Source organism: Chenopodium album, chromosome 26 (genome assembly GCF_948465745.1).
Source record: "Chenopodium album chromosome 26, dcCheAlbu1.1, whole genome shotgun sequence".
NCBI lineage: Eukaryota > Viridiplantae > Streptophyta > Magnoliopsida > Caryophyllales > Amaranthaceae > Chenopodium > Chenopodium album.
This window is the reverse complement of record NC_137859.1, coordinates 6,621,146-6,636,328: the sequence shown is the minus strand read 5'-3', so window position 1 is coordinate 6,636,328 and position 15,183 is coordinate 6,621,146. Positions and strand designations below refer to the sequence as shown.

General features: G+C 37.5%; 2 protein-coding genes across 2 annotated transcripts; one reads left to right on the top strand and one right to left on the bottom strand.

The window, feature by feature from the left end:
* Nucleotides 1–276: 276 nt before the first annotated feature.
* LOC145616715 (uncharacterized) lies at nucleotides 277–4,240 on the bottom strand. Its single transcript, XM_081671461.1, has 4 exons — nucleotides 3,754–4,240; nucleotides 2,548–3,029; nucleotides 622–2,418; nucleotides 277–573 (listed from the first exon to the last, which is right to left on the bottom strand). Exons 1-4 carry the CDS (start codon nucleotides 4,238–4,240, stop codon nucleotides 277–279), a joined length of 3,063 nt encoding a protein of 1,020 aa, XP_081527587.1.
* A 2,104-nt stretch (nucleotides 4,241–6,344) lies between these two features.
* Nucleotides 6,345–14,151, top strand: LOC145617783 (metal tolerance protein C4-like). The gene is made up of 13 exons (XM_081672534.1): nucleotides 6,345–6,852; nucleotides 6,981–7,035; nucleotides 7,775–7,907; nucleotides 8,048–8,103; nucleotides 8,401–8,515; nucleotides 8,600–8,657; nucleotides 9,190–9,308; nucleotides 10,297–10,416; nucleotides 11,809–11,910; nucleotides 12,016–12,088; nucleotides 12,586–12,653; nucleotides 13,553–13,613; nucleotides 13,753–14,151. The coding sequence occupies exons 1-13, from the start codon at nucleotides 6,564–6,566 to the stop codon at nucleotides 13,878–13,880; spliced, it is 1,377 nt and encodes a 458-aa protein (XP_081528660.1). The 5' UTR covers nucleotides 6,345–6,563; the 3' UTR covers nucleotides 13,881–14,151.
* Nucleotides 14,152–15,183: the final 1,032 nt, after the last annotated feature.

Sequence of the window (15,183 nt, the reverse complement as noted above, 5' to 3'; positions counted from 1 at the left end):
TGCGAGAATGAATATTCAATGTACATAACAATATTTTTAACAAAAGTATAATATTTTATTTATCTTTAAAAATCGACTTGACCTAAAATCAACAAACTATTGATGAACAATAGATTTGTATAGTTTGCAAAAAAAAAAAAAAAAAAAAAGAAGATATGCATAAATCCAAAATCAACCAAATTATTCATAACTATAATTTTTTATTATCGGATTCAAAATTAGTTTGAATTATCCTCAATCCTTATTATTGAATCCACTAACTCACATTAGTTTGAATTATCCTGTCCAAAAGGAAGGGTGATCAGCTGAATTACCTATGCTTCTCCATACAGCAGCAGCAGCAGGACAGTCCCTCAAAGTGTGTAATAAATTCTCATCTAAGTTGCCTTCACATCTGGTGCATCTTGGATCATCAGTAAGCCCTCGTCTAAGTCTATTGGCATTACATAACACACGATTATGGAAGGCGAACCAGAGAAAAACTCTCACTCTTTGCTGAACTTTGACAGTCCACGCCAAGTCCCATTTGTGATGCTTTGGAGTCAGATCTTCATCCTTTAACAGAACCATAGCCTGTTTGATTGAAAATTTTCCAGAGCTTGAACCTTTCTAGAAGCGTACATCTTCAACATTTGGACTTTCAGCCACTTTGTGTGATGCTATTAACTTCAGAACTTCAGAGGGTAGTAGATGCGCAAAAATATCCCACATCCACCCTGCATCTTTGTCCCAGAGTTCACTCACAATAGCTCCTTCAATTGAGTTTGGGATTGGTAAAATCGCCAAGTCCCTTAAGGGGGAGTCAGTAACCCAGCAGTGATCCCAAAAAAGAGTACGACAACCATTACCAATAGCCACCATAAAACCTTTTTTAATCAAATGCGCATTATCAACAATGCCACGCCACACATTAGACATGCTAGATGTTGGTGTGAACATATCAATATCACACCGGCCTCTACAATATTTAGCACGAATCACGCGAGACCAGAGAGCAGTAGGTTCCGCAAGCACTCTCCAGCCCAGTTTCATGAGAAAAGCAGAGTTAGACTGTCTTGTAGAACTGATTCCCAATCCACCTTTACACCTTGGCAATTGTACTGTCTCCCAAGATAAAAGATGGATTTTTGCTTTGTCTTCATTGCCTCCCCATAGAAATCTACGAGTCTTCTTGTCAATAGTATCACAAATTGCTCTTGGGATCTTTGCAGTTTGCATTGAATAAGTTGCAAGGGATGTAACAGTTGACTTTGTAAGAGTAATCCTCCCTGCCATCGATAGATATTTAGACTTCCAACCCGAAAGCCTTCTATCAATTTTCTCACATAAGTGGACAAAAGTCTCCTTGGTGACTCTAGAAGTGAACGTAGGCATGCCTAGATATGTGCCAAGATCTTCAGTTGACTCCATCCCCAAAGCCTCACTAATTGCTTCAACATTATCCTGCGTGACATTCTTAGAGAAGTAAACCCGAGATTTTTGAAGACTGACTTTCTCACCCGAGGCTGCACAGAATCTGTCAAGACAGTCCCGAATGACCACAGCCTGCTCAATGGAAGCTTCCGCAAATAACATGATGTCATCTGCGAAAAATAAATTGGAAAGACTCGGCCCTCCTCTGCTTGCAAAAATTGGTTTCCATCTGTCACATAGCACTGCCTCTTCGATGGTTTGGTTTAGCCTCTCCATACATAGCACAAACAAATAAGGTGAGAGCGGATCACCTTGGCGAATGCCTCTCGTGGGATGAAAGGCATCAGTTTTTTCTCCGTTCCAAAGCACTCTCATATTTGTTGAGGTCACACACTCCATAATAACCTCAATCATGAGCCGAGGGAAATTCATTTCAGTCAAGGTGTCACGGATGAAACTCCACTTTAGCCTATCGTAGGCTTTTTCAAAGTTTATTTTTATCGCCATGTAACCTTTCCCGCCTTGTTTTCTCTTCATTGTGTGGATCACTTCTTGTACAATGACGATGTTGTCAGTAATTTGTCTTCCCGGAACAAAGCTAGTTTGGGAACACGAGATGACCTTAGGAAGGAGACTTTTGATTCGATTGACTATAGCCTTAGTAATGATTTTGTATGTAACATTACAAAGGCCTATAGGTCGGAATTGAGAGGGGAGCTCAGGGTTATCAGATTTAGGAATCAAAACTAGGAAGGTATCATTCGTAGAGTCAGGAAGTCCTTTACCTTCAAGGACAGACAATACCATCGAGTACACATTCGGGGCTACAACATCCCAGTTCTTCTGATAAAACAACGCTTGAAATCCATCCGGACCAGGTGCCTTAAGAGAGCCCATATTCTGAATCACAAAATCAATGTCACATTTGGAGTATGGCCTGCTTAATTTGTCCAAATCCGAAGTCGAAAAAGGAGAACACATTCCAGTAGGGATATTATATTCTCCCTAACCACCATCATCAGTAAAGAGATTGCGAAAATAATTAACAATTAAATTCTTCACCCCTTCTTTATCATGAATCCATTGATTATTCTCATCTTTAATTGCAACTATTTTATTTCTCCATCTCCTTACCACTGTACTCAAGTGAAAAAATGTGGTGTTACGATCGCCATCAGATAACCAATCGACTCGAGCCTTTTGGTACCAAAGCAACTCTTCCTGATGGAGTACTTGATCTAATTCTCGTCTAAGCTTAGCTTCCATCTTGATTAGACTAGAATTTCTTTGTCGAGAGAGGGAGGATTGGATTCCCTTAATACGAGCCATGAGTGATCTTTTTTCCCTAAATATGTTATGAAAGACATTTTTATTCCACTCCTGCAGATCTTCAGAAAACGATTTGAGAAGCGGCACCAGAGGATCATTTGGACACCACTTTTCTTTGATGAATTCTTCGAATTTTTCGTGAGTTAACCAGGCTGCCTGGAACCGGAAAGGTCTATTGATGGCAGAGAGAGGGGCAAATCCATTGGGTGAAATGAACAGGGGAGTATGGTCTGAATGCAGCGCTGGCAAGTGTTTTACTCTTGCCAGATCAAACCGTAGACCCCATTCTGAATTGCATAAAGCCCTGTCTAGTCTTGCACTTCGATAAGTATCATAGGAGTTTCCCCTGGCCCAGGTATTAGGAATGGCAACGGATCGGATTCGGGTCGGATGTGGCTAAATCCGAATCCGATCCGTTTAGTAAACGGACCCTGGACTTGGATCCGAATCCGAGTCCGAATCCGAAAAATCCGAGTCCGAATCCGATCCGACTCGTAATTTTCGGATCCGAATCCGGTCTGTTTATTCGGACCTCCGAAATGGTCCGAATATTTTTTTTTATTTTTATTTTTTGTAATGTCATATATCTATAATTGCTTGTATTGTCATACCAATTAAAGTATAAACATAACATATTTAAATTATAAACTAAGTTACATAACAAAATTTTGCTACAAAACAAGCAAATAATTGTCCCAAGTTATAGAGCATATGCTTACACTCTCGGATTCGGACTCGGATTGGACTCCGTCGGACTTTGCGTAGGGTCCAAGTCCGATCCACCTCCTATTCGGATTCGGATCTATTTTATCGGATTTGGATTCGGACTAATTTTAAACGGATTCGAATCGGATTTTTTTTCTTTCGGATCGGATCGGATTCGAATCGAACTCGGATTAAATTGCCATCCCTACCAGGTATGCGAAGGTCCGGAGAATTCGAGTTCAAGAAGTTGGGTGTCCTCAATCCACGCATTGAATCGTTCACTCCTTCTGGTAGTTTAAGAGCAACTTGAATTTCTTTCCCAATTATATCTTGTCTCGTTGAAATCCCCAGCAAGGAGCCAAGGTTGGTGATTATTTTCTGCAAATTGTCTCAATTCAGCCCACAGTTCAGTTCTCTTCGAAGGGTCAGGACTCGCGTAAATGGCAGTAAAGTACCACGGGATTTCCCCTGTTCTAGTGATCACCATTGTGATGTACTGATTGTGTTTGGTAATTGGATCCACTGTCACCAACTCCGGTTTCCAAAAAATCCAAATTCCTACACTATAGCCTTGAGCATCAACTCTAGTATGGCCATTGTAGTTAAGGATGGTAACTAAGCGTTGGGCATGATCACCCCCCATATGTGTCTCAACAAGAGCAAGGACACTAGGTTTGTTAACTCTAACAATCTCTTTCAGAACAGTGATGAATTCTCTACTTCCAGTACCTTGGGTGTTCCAAATCATACAAGTGATTGGGAACGAGGTAGTGTTTAGGTTGTGATTATTCATAGACATAAGAGTATTAGGGAAACTGGCATTATGTGCATCAAAAAGATGTTGCAAAGCTTGCTTGATGTCAATAGGTAACTTGAGTGTTACCATCAACTCCGGCATCATCTGATTCGTTACAGACCATGAGTGTATCTCCATCTCCACCTTGTGAGTCAGGGGGTCTGCAATTACCAAATAAGGGTCCTCCATCTGATCGGTCGCACATATGATCTTGTCTGGTGGCAGGTGAAGGATTATTGGTGAGTGCCGTAGCTGAGACATGGCTTAGGGAAGATGCTTCTTGAGATGCAGAGAGAAGGACTTCAGGGATGGCTTGGGATGGCTTAGGGGAGGCTTCTGTGTTTGCTTGAGAGATGGTCGTAGGGTTAGGTGCTACAAACGCTGCTATAGGGGTTAAGATAGAATCATTCACAGGAATATTAGTTATATCTTTTAGGATAGATTTATTTTGAAGATTCTGTTTTTTTGTATCTTTTCCTTTTTTTGTTGAAGCAATCTTTGGGGCTTGATCTTCGGAATAAAATCCCACATTAAAAGAGGAATTATTTTCCTTATTTTCAATATCAATCTTTTCCTGCGAAGAGTTCGCCAAATCAACTGTTTCAAAGATACTCGGATTTGAATTATCAGTATTCAAATTATCCTCAAGATCAACTATTTCCTTATTCTGTTCCGGATTATCCTCCCTTAATGCTGCAAATCTTGAACCCTGTTGACTTGCTTTCTGACTACCAACGGGCTTAGCTGGGCCTGGGTTTGACCTGGCTGGTTGCTGGGGCTGCTTGGGTCCCTCTTGTGGCTTTTCCGGCCTCGGAATTCTCCTCCTTGGTGTGGTTTTTTCACCATCATCCAAGAGCCAAAATCCTCTTCTTCAACTCTTGGAATGGGAGGTGCATTAACATGATTACGTTCCATATTGATTTCACCATCCATATCTTTGTCACCATGGGTAGTGCATTTGTCAGATTGATGACCAATTTTTCCACAATTAAAGCAAATCATTCTCAAGCCTTCATATTGCACCATCCACACCTTTCCTTTAAGCCAGAATTTTGAAAGTAAAGGTTTGGAAAGATCCAATTCAATGCTCAGTCTTGTGAACTGACCTCTCTGAGCCATAGCAGTATTATTATCAACTCGAATAACTTTCCCAATTTTACTCCCAATCTTGAGTAGGAATTCTTTATCGAAATACTCCACAGATAAGTTGGGAATTCGAATCCAGGCAGTGAGAAATCTTAGAGGTGCATCATCCGGGATGAAATTTGGAACCCATTTCCTAATGGTGAGATAATTATCATCAAGCATCCATGGCCCTTGAGTTAAGACATGATTGTAATCATCCACACTAGAGAATCTAGCTATGAAATAATCATGGTCAATGTCAGTGAGAATCAATCCACCTTTCAGTTCCCATTTCTTCTTTAACCTTTTCATCAATGCCATATATCCAATCTTGCTATTGAACATTTTGATGATGAGGGTATGTTTCCACGGCTTTCTTATTCTCATTTTCTCCTCCTTGGTGAGCAAAATGACAGGGCAGCGGGGGTCGTCTACCACCCCCTCTGGTGCTTCATCATCATCAGAGTACTCATCATCATCGTCAAGGAATTCAGATTGATGGTGGTTATTCCCCTGCATCTGGTCAGACCTCACCATATCCCTGAATGACATGGTCTTAGGCTGTTGGAATTGAGAATTTTGTAGAGGAATTTGTGATGGAGTTGAATCCTTATTGATGTTGTTTTCAATTTCACTTTAATCACTTTAGCTAGTATTTGGGCTCGGACAATATTACGCTCTCATGGAAAACGCTCTCAACCAAGTTTCCTCCCAAGAGGAAAATGACCAATTTGCTCGCTCAACAAAAAAATAAAAAATATCGTAGTTAACACATATACTACATCTTGTCGAACTAAGTCTTAATTGAAACAAGTCAAACAAATTCGTTCCAACATATTGTATGAACTTATGAAGTAAATTTTCACGGAACAACTTTCTTACACATTTTTAGATCATTAATCATCAAGGGATTATTAAATCAAATCTCGTTTACATCATTCCTATTACCCGTTTACGTATGTCGGTCTAAAACTCCAAGCAAAAGCACATAACAAAATGCAAAAGTGTTGTAATGTGACAGAGGTTGGAGCTTGGAGGGAAGTAAGAATAATGCTTCATTTCATTTAGAAATGCTTGCTTCATTCTTAGTCTAACCGCCAACTTCTACTTTTCAATCTTCAATCTTCTTCTTCTTCTCGATTTTCTTGAAGATAATGCAGCAACAGTAGCAGTAGCAGTAGTACCAATAGTAGAGATGCAGCGGCGGCGCTTTTTCTCTCTCCTCCCTCGCCAACCCCTCCGACCACCGCCGCTAACTCCGCCGCATTCTCTCTCTCTAATCTTTTGTTGTTGCGACGATTCCAATTCTTCGTCAACTCCTGCTAAATCGGGTGTTGAACAAGGGTTTCGAAGAATTCCTAATACTAATATTTCTACCAGTTTTTTACAAGGGTTTTTGTTTTCTAATCCCTCCTCCAAAAGGGTTTCTCCCTTTTCCCAAATTCCAATTGATTTTAGTCATCATCAGCTTTCTTTTCATCGCAGTAATTGTTTCTTCTACTTTTCTCTTAATTTCATTTTATTTATTGTTGTTTGAAATGTATTTTAATTTTGGATTATTGGGTTGTTTTGTTATTAATTTTGTTCAATTTGTCTTTTTATTGGGGTGCAGATTTTTTTACTAGAGCTAAAGAAGTTAAAAGGATTGAAGTAACTGATCAACACAGGTAATTTCATTTAATTTTATTAATTTTCTTGTTTATATGTTTTTTCTTGAATTAATTTGTAATATTGGCTCATGAGTTATTGATAAAATTATCTGTTTTTGGTGTTAGTATAGTGGGTTTATTAATCTATTATTTACACATGATTTTAAAAAAAAGCTGCAGCCTTTTATTTTTTTTTTATTTTTATTTTTTATTTTTTTTAATACTAGTAATACTATTGATAAGCTGGATTTGTTCATTGGTTTCTTTAGTGAGATCAGTTATTAACTTGAATAGATTCTACTACGTATAAAAGTTGATATTTGATGAAAACAAGAGTATATTTTGGTACCAACCTTAATCATGTATTTGGGTGATTACAGTGATAGGTTGCTTGATCGTGCCTAGTGTGTTAGGTTCTTGGAATAAACACAATAAATTGATGCTCTAATAGGGGTTTGTGTCATACTAGCTATGTACAGATATGCCCTTAGCTAAACACGATAAGGTTGATAATGAAATCGGCTCACATGTGCTTACTTAGTGGTGCTGCAAGTAATAGGCCTTTGGTGAGGCATAAGATATAATTAATGACGTGCTTAACAATTTGTACAATGTTACATGCATTCATTCACACATAATGATTGCTCATGATGATAGCTTTTGACTTGGAGATACTTTGATATCATATGTTTTTGAATGTCTTCATTTTGTTGCTTCTTGTCTTCATTTATTGATTACCTTTCTGTTATTACTTTAGTCAGCGAGCTGTCACAACTGCATTATGGTGCAATTTTCTTGTATTTTCTCTCAAATTTGGTGTCTGGATGACGACTTCTAGCCATGTTATGCTGGCTGAAGTTATACACTCTGTTGCAGATTTTGCAAATCAGGTAAACCTGTTACTCTTTTTTCTTTTCCCTGTAATCTCCTGTAGCAATGTATGTTATTTATTGAAAGTATTGGTGCATTGAGATTGGCTCTATCCATTGATTATTGCATGCAGAGAGACTAATTCATCTTCACATTGTAGGCGCTTCTTGCATATGGTTTGAGTAGTTCAAGGCGTGGTCCAGACGCTCTTCATCCGTAAGTTTTTCATAGAAAGTGACTCCGTTGATTTTGTGCTTCATTATATTCCATAAAAACTCACTGATTTGCGGTTAATAGCAAGTGTCTGCTACTGGGAGGAAAAGTTTCAAGCACTGATGCTTTCATGTTAATTTATTTTGGATTTACTTAGATGACATAATCAAAATAGGCTGTGTTATATTAAGTGTATATAAAAAAATGTGTTAGTAAAATGAAAAATAAAAATTGTGTTAGTGGGTGATGGGCAAATACCTGATAGGCTGATACGAGTTTCATTGCTTTTGTGTTGCATAGCTATGGTTACTCAAAGGAGAGATTTGTCTGGTCCTTGATATCTGCTGTTGGCATATTCTGCCTTGGCTCGGGTGCAACTATAATTCATGGATTTCAACACTTGTGGGATTCACAGGTATTACAAATTATTAATAAATATCACTGCATTATGATGATTTGTCTGCAACTACTCTAAATTCTGTTTTGATAATCTTTCCAGCCCCCAGAACACATTAAATATGCAGCCCTTGTTATAGGTGGCTCCTTTATTATTGAAGGTACAGTCACTTTCAATTGAGATTTCTGGTCATTATTTGATTTGTGGTTATTCGCAAGAAAGTAGGTGTGTGGAAACACTTTCATAGGTGGATGTGTGGAAACACTTTAAGAGATAGAATCAGAAATGAGGTTATTCGCAAGAAAGTAGGTGTGGCGGGCATTGTAGATAAATTAAGGGAAAATCGTCTGCGTTGGTTTGGACATGTAAGACGGAGACCCGAGGGTGCACCGGTGCGAAGAGTGGAAGAGTGGGACCATGGAGGGATTAAACGAGGAAGAGGGAGACCAAAGATGACTTGGTTGGAAGGAGTGAGGAAGGATATGAAGTGCATGGATTTACGTGAGGATGAAGTTTTGGATCGTAAGGGATGGAGGAGAAAGATTTATGTTGATGACTACACGGAATAATCAAATTTGGTTCATGTTAGCCGACCCCACTTTTGGGATTAAGGCTTTGATTGATTGATTGATTGATTGATTGATTTGATTGCTTGTTTGATTTGTTTTTCTAACACATCAGCAGTTGTTTAGGTGCTTCTCTAGTTGTTGCAATACATGCTGTAAGGAAAGGGGCAGCTGCTGAGGGAATGAAGCTTAGAGACTACATTTGGCGTGGACATGATCCAACTTCTGTTGCAGTCATGACAGAGGTAAGTCTTTGTTACTGTGGCATTATAGATGAAAATTTAGATACATGTGCTCTAATCTATGTGATATGGTTAAAGTGTAATACTTGGATTTAATGTATATCTATTACTCCATATATCTATGCTTCCTAGGTTTGTAAGTTAGCTATATGTTAGATTGTTAATGAAATATGCATTTGATTTAGAATGTGTCTTGTTTTGGTTTCTGGCACTTTCCTCAATACTTAGGGATACTATTATTAAAAATTAAGAGTAGAACCCAACAAATAGAATTGGGGTCTGATGAAATTTGATTTGCTGAAAAGGTCCATGACTTGGGAAATTTTTATTTTACTTCCTTAAATGAGATATCTGGTCCCCCCTCACCCCCCAACTCCCCCCCTCTGCCTTTCCTGTCTCATATAGACTTGAGAATTCACACCCTGAGAAGAGAAATTCTTTCTTTTGTTATGTTCATAGATATGGGACTCTTGTCTAATTTTCCAGTGTATAGGTTTGATTTATCTAAGCTCTTGTTAGGGGGTTGCATCTTATCTGACTTTGTTTCCTGTAATTGATGACAAACTGTATTCTTAATTGAGCAAATTGAAATTTTGATTTCAAAAGGGCTTGTGCTACTTCTGTAGTCTGCTGATACTGTACCTGATTTACTTTTATAACATGCTTTCCATAAATTAATTGGTTGTATTGGCCTATAATCCTATAATATTGATTGTTCTGCTTAAGCCCTGAACTATTATTTTCCCTCAAGCTCACACACTCATGTGAATCACTTGTAACACACACTTACCCGCTCACTCCCACTCTTTGGTACATGCTTTATGTCCTCAAGCACTGTATAGGCTTCACTGACTTTTTTCTCTTTTGTTTTGGCACTGCAATTTATTCCTATTATCTGTCTTTCTTGCCTGAAGGAGGGCTTTCTGTGGTGGGCCGTGTTGTCTGATCTACCCCTCATCATGTCCCTTATTCATTAACTTCGAATTTGCAGGATGGTGCTGCAGTAACTGGCCTAGCTATTGCAGGCGCTTCCCTAATGGCTGTGAATGCCACTGGGAATCCAATTTATGACCCAATTGGTTCAATAGTTGTTGGTAATTTGCTTGGAATGGTGAGTAAAACCTCTCAACAAATTTCTAGATGTGGCTTTGCTTTAAGTGCTTAAAGCCATTGATGTTTTGTTTCTTCTGGTGTGGCATGGTATTATCATTATTTTTGATGTATGCAGCCCTAGCCCCTAGGAGCGACATTAAATAAAACTTCCTATAATGCTCTTTCCGTTTTTCTGATTGTTCCAATTTGGCTTTCACGTTTGCCTATGCACAACATTATCAATCAATATTAATTATCCATAATGAAAATTTATTAAAACTTGATCTATTGGAAATTTTATAAGACAAATCTAAATGTACCTTACATAATAACATCTGTTACTGTATTATGCATGTTAATGGTTAGAGTAATACTACCTCCATTCCTTTTTGATGGTTGCTGTTATCGTAATTATACATCTTTAGGTAATTAGGAGAGAACCACATAAATATATAAGCCTTTCAAATCTATAAAAATAAAGCTTAAAAACGCTACACCGTTCCTATGTGCCAGTGCCATACTCAACAAGTGACAGAAAAGTGTGAAAGAGCTGATTGATCTCAATTTACAAATGTGAAAGAGTGGGTCTGTAGACCACAGAATTTAAGCAGGAAACAGCACCATGAGCCTGAGCCACAAAGAAGCTATATATTATATACAACTTCTTACATAGGAACCGGAGCAGATACCCAATCTTGAAAGGTCTTATCATTCATCTCCTACCAAATTAATTACAATGTTTAAAAAGAAAGCAGTAATATTTCTTTCCCATTTATTCAACTCGCAAAACTCACATGATGAACTTGAAAGCCATCTCAATTATACATAGCAGTTTTTTGGCATATTTAGGTTGACATAAGTCAAGGACACTCCAACTCATACTCATATGCAAGTTATACAACTATGAACTATCTCGTATTGGAGAGAAATACGTGGTGAAAAAAGTTCATACTGAGCATCTGCAACAGTGTCTTTAATCATCACAAATTCACAATGTATTGTATTCCATGAGAGGCACCAAAAATATTAGGGAGAAGTCTTTAATTGTTGGAACTTGGAAACTCTTTCTTTCTAATGTTTGCATATTAGACTTTTAGTTAATCGATGGAATGGAGTGTAATCCTTGGAAAACAGCCTCTCTAATAATCTATGACTACTAGGGGTTACATTGTGTACATGAGAACCTCCCAATTTTGCCTGTGGCAGGAGTAATACTGGGTTCTAAATGATGTTTAATGGAATTGAAATCAAAATTTCAGGAAAGGAGAAAAATTATAGAACTAGTCTGATAACAAATGTTCTTATTAAATTATTGTTTTGAAGTGGTTAATGCAGCAACTTGTGGCTTATGAATACTAGAGTTTGTTTCTCCTTCATAAATTTTGTACATTTGTTTGTGGAATAATTGCAGGTTGCCATTTTCTTGATCCAAAGAAATCGTCATGCTTTGATTGGAAGGGCAATTGATGACCAGGATATGCAAAAGGTCTTGGAGTTTTTGAAAAATGACCCAGTATGTCTTCTTTGGGTGCCACACTTCTATTTGAATCACTGTTTAACTTAATCAGTTACACTAAGGCATCTCCTTTCTCACTGCATGTCCTTTAATCTTTGAAAGGTTGTGGATTCAATTTATGACTGCAAAAGTGAGGTGATTGGACCTGGGTTCTTCAGATTTAAGGCAGAAATTGGTAAATCTTTACACTTAATTTTTACTGTTGTACTGCATGATTTACAATTCAGTTGAGTAGCTGTGCATTATAGTGGATTTCATGCTCACCAAGCGGCAGTGGATACTTTATTATTTTTCTGCCTTATTAACTTTTATCAACTTTTGCTACCTTTGTAGCTCATAAACAAGTTACTTGAATATTGAACGCACTCTAGTCAGGTGTCAGCCAATATAATTTAATGTATTTTGGACAACAAATGGGTTCATGTAGTTATAATTACAGCCATGAATATTTTGTTCAACACATTTGCTGCAAATGTCTACAGTGCATACAAAATGAGAGACAGTAATGTTCTAAATAAGCGTATGATGCTTTATCAATTATGTGCTGAACGATCTATGTTAAAGTTACTGGATTTATATGACTAATCTTTCAAATACCCCTTTATGTTTCGTCATGTGATTAAGATTAGCTGTACCAAAGTGAATTAACCATGAAAGGTGTTTGTGCAACAGATTTCAATGGTGCCGTGCTGGTGCAAAATTATATTAATCGTGCAGGGCGTGAACCATGGGCTAGACAGGTAATTTTTTAAGAGCCTATCATCCTTTTCTTTTATACTGGTTCTTTTTTTTTTAAAAAAAAAAATTTCTCTAGGATGAAGTTTTGGATCGTAAGGGATGGAGGAGAAAGATTTATGTTGATGACTACACGGAATAATCAAATTTGGTTCATGTTAGCCGACCCCACTTTTGGGATTAAGGCTTTGATTGATTGATTGATTGATTCTCTTATTATGTTCACTAAATGTACATGACCAATTTTAAACTCGATTATAGGTATTGGATACAAGTACACATATTTAACTTGGCAAGACTCAGATTTTAGAATTATGGGAACACTATTGATTTGGAATGGATGCAGGATACGAGATTCTAACTTCTAAAACCATTACATATAATAATCCAGATCTAATTATCAAGACTTTAAACTAAATTATTAGAATTCCAAGGGGCCTAAATTCCAAACCCCAATAAGTAAGTCCACTTGGACTCAATTCATTTTCCTAAAAACCTTTAAGATCCATGCATTATGTACCATTTTAATCTAGGAGCTCTACATTGCTCCTCAAGTGGAAAATCTATTACCTGTAGGTTGATTGCACTCTCCTAAGTCTCTCTTCTTGGCCCCTTCGTTTGTCTTACCTGTGGATGTAATTCACATGGAATGTTCAGTTGTAAGATCAATTGCCGTGTATGGATTCTATACCCTTGTCCTTGCTGTGTTGTACTGACTCCGGTGTGACACCATAATGCCAAGTCAAAGTAACATAATTGCTATACATATAGTGTCTGCCAATTGATGAGAAACATCTGTATATACTGTCCTTGTTTTTGTGTGTGTGTGTGTGTGGGAGGGGGGGTGGGGGTGGGGGGAGAGTTCTGTCTATATACTTAGCTGAGAGTTTCTCACTGTGTGCAGTTCCGGGATGCTGCAAACGGAGAAGATGACTCTGAATTGCTCAAGGTTATGTCGAACTATGGTAAGTAAATGTGGACTAAACTTTTCTGAAATGATCATGTCCGCAGTCATAGAGGATATTGTGCATGTCTTAAGAGGGTAAATGCAGAATGTAGAACTATGTAATCACTTTAAAAAAGCTAAATTATTGTAAATGGCAGGTGAGGAAGTAGTGACTGCTCTTGGAAGTGAAGTAGATAGGCTGGAATCAGAGATCCAGAAGCTTGTTCCTGGGATTCGGCATGTTGACATTGAGGCTCATAATCCTATCATCCCACCTTCACCTTGATATATTCAGTACTTTCATCAATGATTATTTAGTTTTGGTCACCTTCTCTGATTTGTAATTACCAGAATTTTGTGAGTCTTAACTTGTGTACATAATGCACGGGAGATATGTGGATTGATTGCTTTAAAAATAGTTTGTTTGATAGTTCACACTATGTTTAATACCCGTGGCTGTGGTCATGAATGAATAGCAATAGGAAGAATACAAGCTCAATTTTGTGGTCCTGTGATTCAATGAAAATCTGGAAGTATTATGGAAATTACAAGTTTGATTGGAGAATTTCATGCCGAAAGGCGCCATTTTCTAACATTGTCATCCTTTTGTTCTCCGTAGAACAATCTTAGCTATGACTAAAGTCTTTAATAGATGCTTTTAGGTCTGCTCACCTTATGACTTTAGTTAGAATTTTGTATGGTATACTCTAGCTCGTAATTTTCTTGTAAAACCGCCGCAACTAGGAATCCTGTTTCCACACACCCTCTAAGACGGTGGATTGTAGTGAAACTGATGACAAACATACAACAATGGAGGTCAATCATTCTCTATATTCTAAGTTGGAAAGTTTGAAGGACAATAATGTAAGTTAGGTGTGACCAGACTTCAATTTGGCCATTAGTAGGCCACTCGCTTAGTGACTCACTAGTCTAGTACTCAATCGCCTCTCTATAATTCAGTTCAATTCGATTCAACTAAATTGAAGTTACGTCTTAATCCTTGGAAAAAATAAATGAACATCTTGACGTATCGTGCACTCAATAAAACTTTGGTAGTACATTTAAGGCTTTTCATAGAAAAGATGGAAAATGTAAGGTTTATATTATTTCAATCCAAATATCCAATCATATGTTGAATTCATTTCATAATCTTCTTTACATATTTCGTTTTTGTCTGCTTTATAATGCTGTTAGCCTCCTAAGATACAAAAGTACTTACTTTATTCTATGTTTTACAAACCCTTTTTACTACTCCCTCCGTATCTTTATTACATGCCTATTTCTCATTTTGCACGGGAATTAAGAAAGTTAAAGATTCCTTAAAACTAAAAATTGGGAGTACAAATATGCATGTGGGGTTAGAGAGAGATAGAGAGAAAGAAAAAGGTGGTTGAGAATTAGGAGAGAGAAAGTATTGGGAATTGATGTAAAGTACAAAAAAGAAAAAGAAAAATGATAACAAATCATCAAAACAAGAATAATATTAGCAAAAAGTACAACCTATAAATAGAAACAGACATTTAATTTTGATCACCCCAAAAAGGAATACAGACATGTAATAAAGGGACGGAGGGAGTACCTTAATTTCT

Bases quoted from the DNA above. Each gene is read 5' to 3' on its own strand.
- LOC145617783 (XM_081672534.1), top strand. From the start codon at position 6,564: ATGCAGCGGCGGCGCTTTTTCTCTCTCCTCCCTCGCCAACCCCTCCGA. The intron at 8,658-9,189 runs GTACAGTCACTT...GCAGTTGTTTAG, and splicing joins TGGCTCCTTTATTATTGAAG to GTGCTTCTCTAGTTGTTGCA. The intron at 12,654-13,552 runs GTAATTTTTTAA...CACTGTGTGCAG, and splicing joins GTGAACCATGGGCTAGACAG to TTCCGGGATGCTGCAAACGG.
- LOC145616715 (XM_081671461.1), bottom strand. From the start codon at position 4,240: ATGAATAATCACAACCTAAACACTACCTCGTTCCCAATCACTTGTATG. The intron at 3,030-3,753 runs GTTGCTCTTAAA...TATGCAATTCAG, and splicing joins TAATTGGGAAAGAAATTCAA to AATGGGGTCTACGGTTTGAT. The intron at 2,419-2,547 runs GTAAGGAGATGG...GATGGTGGTTAG, and splicing joins TTTTTCACTTGAGTACAGTG to GGAGAATATAATATCCCTAC.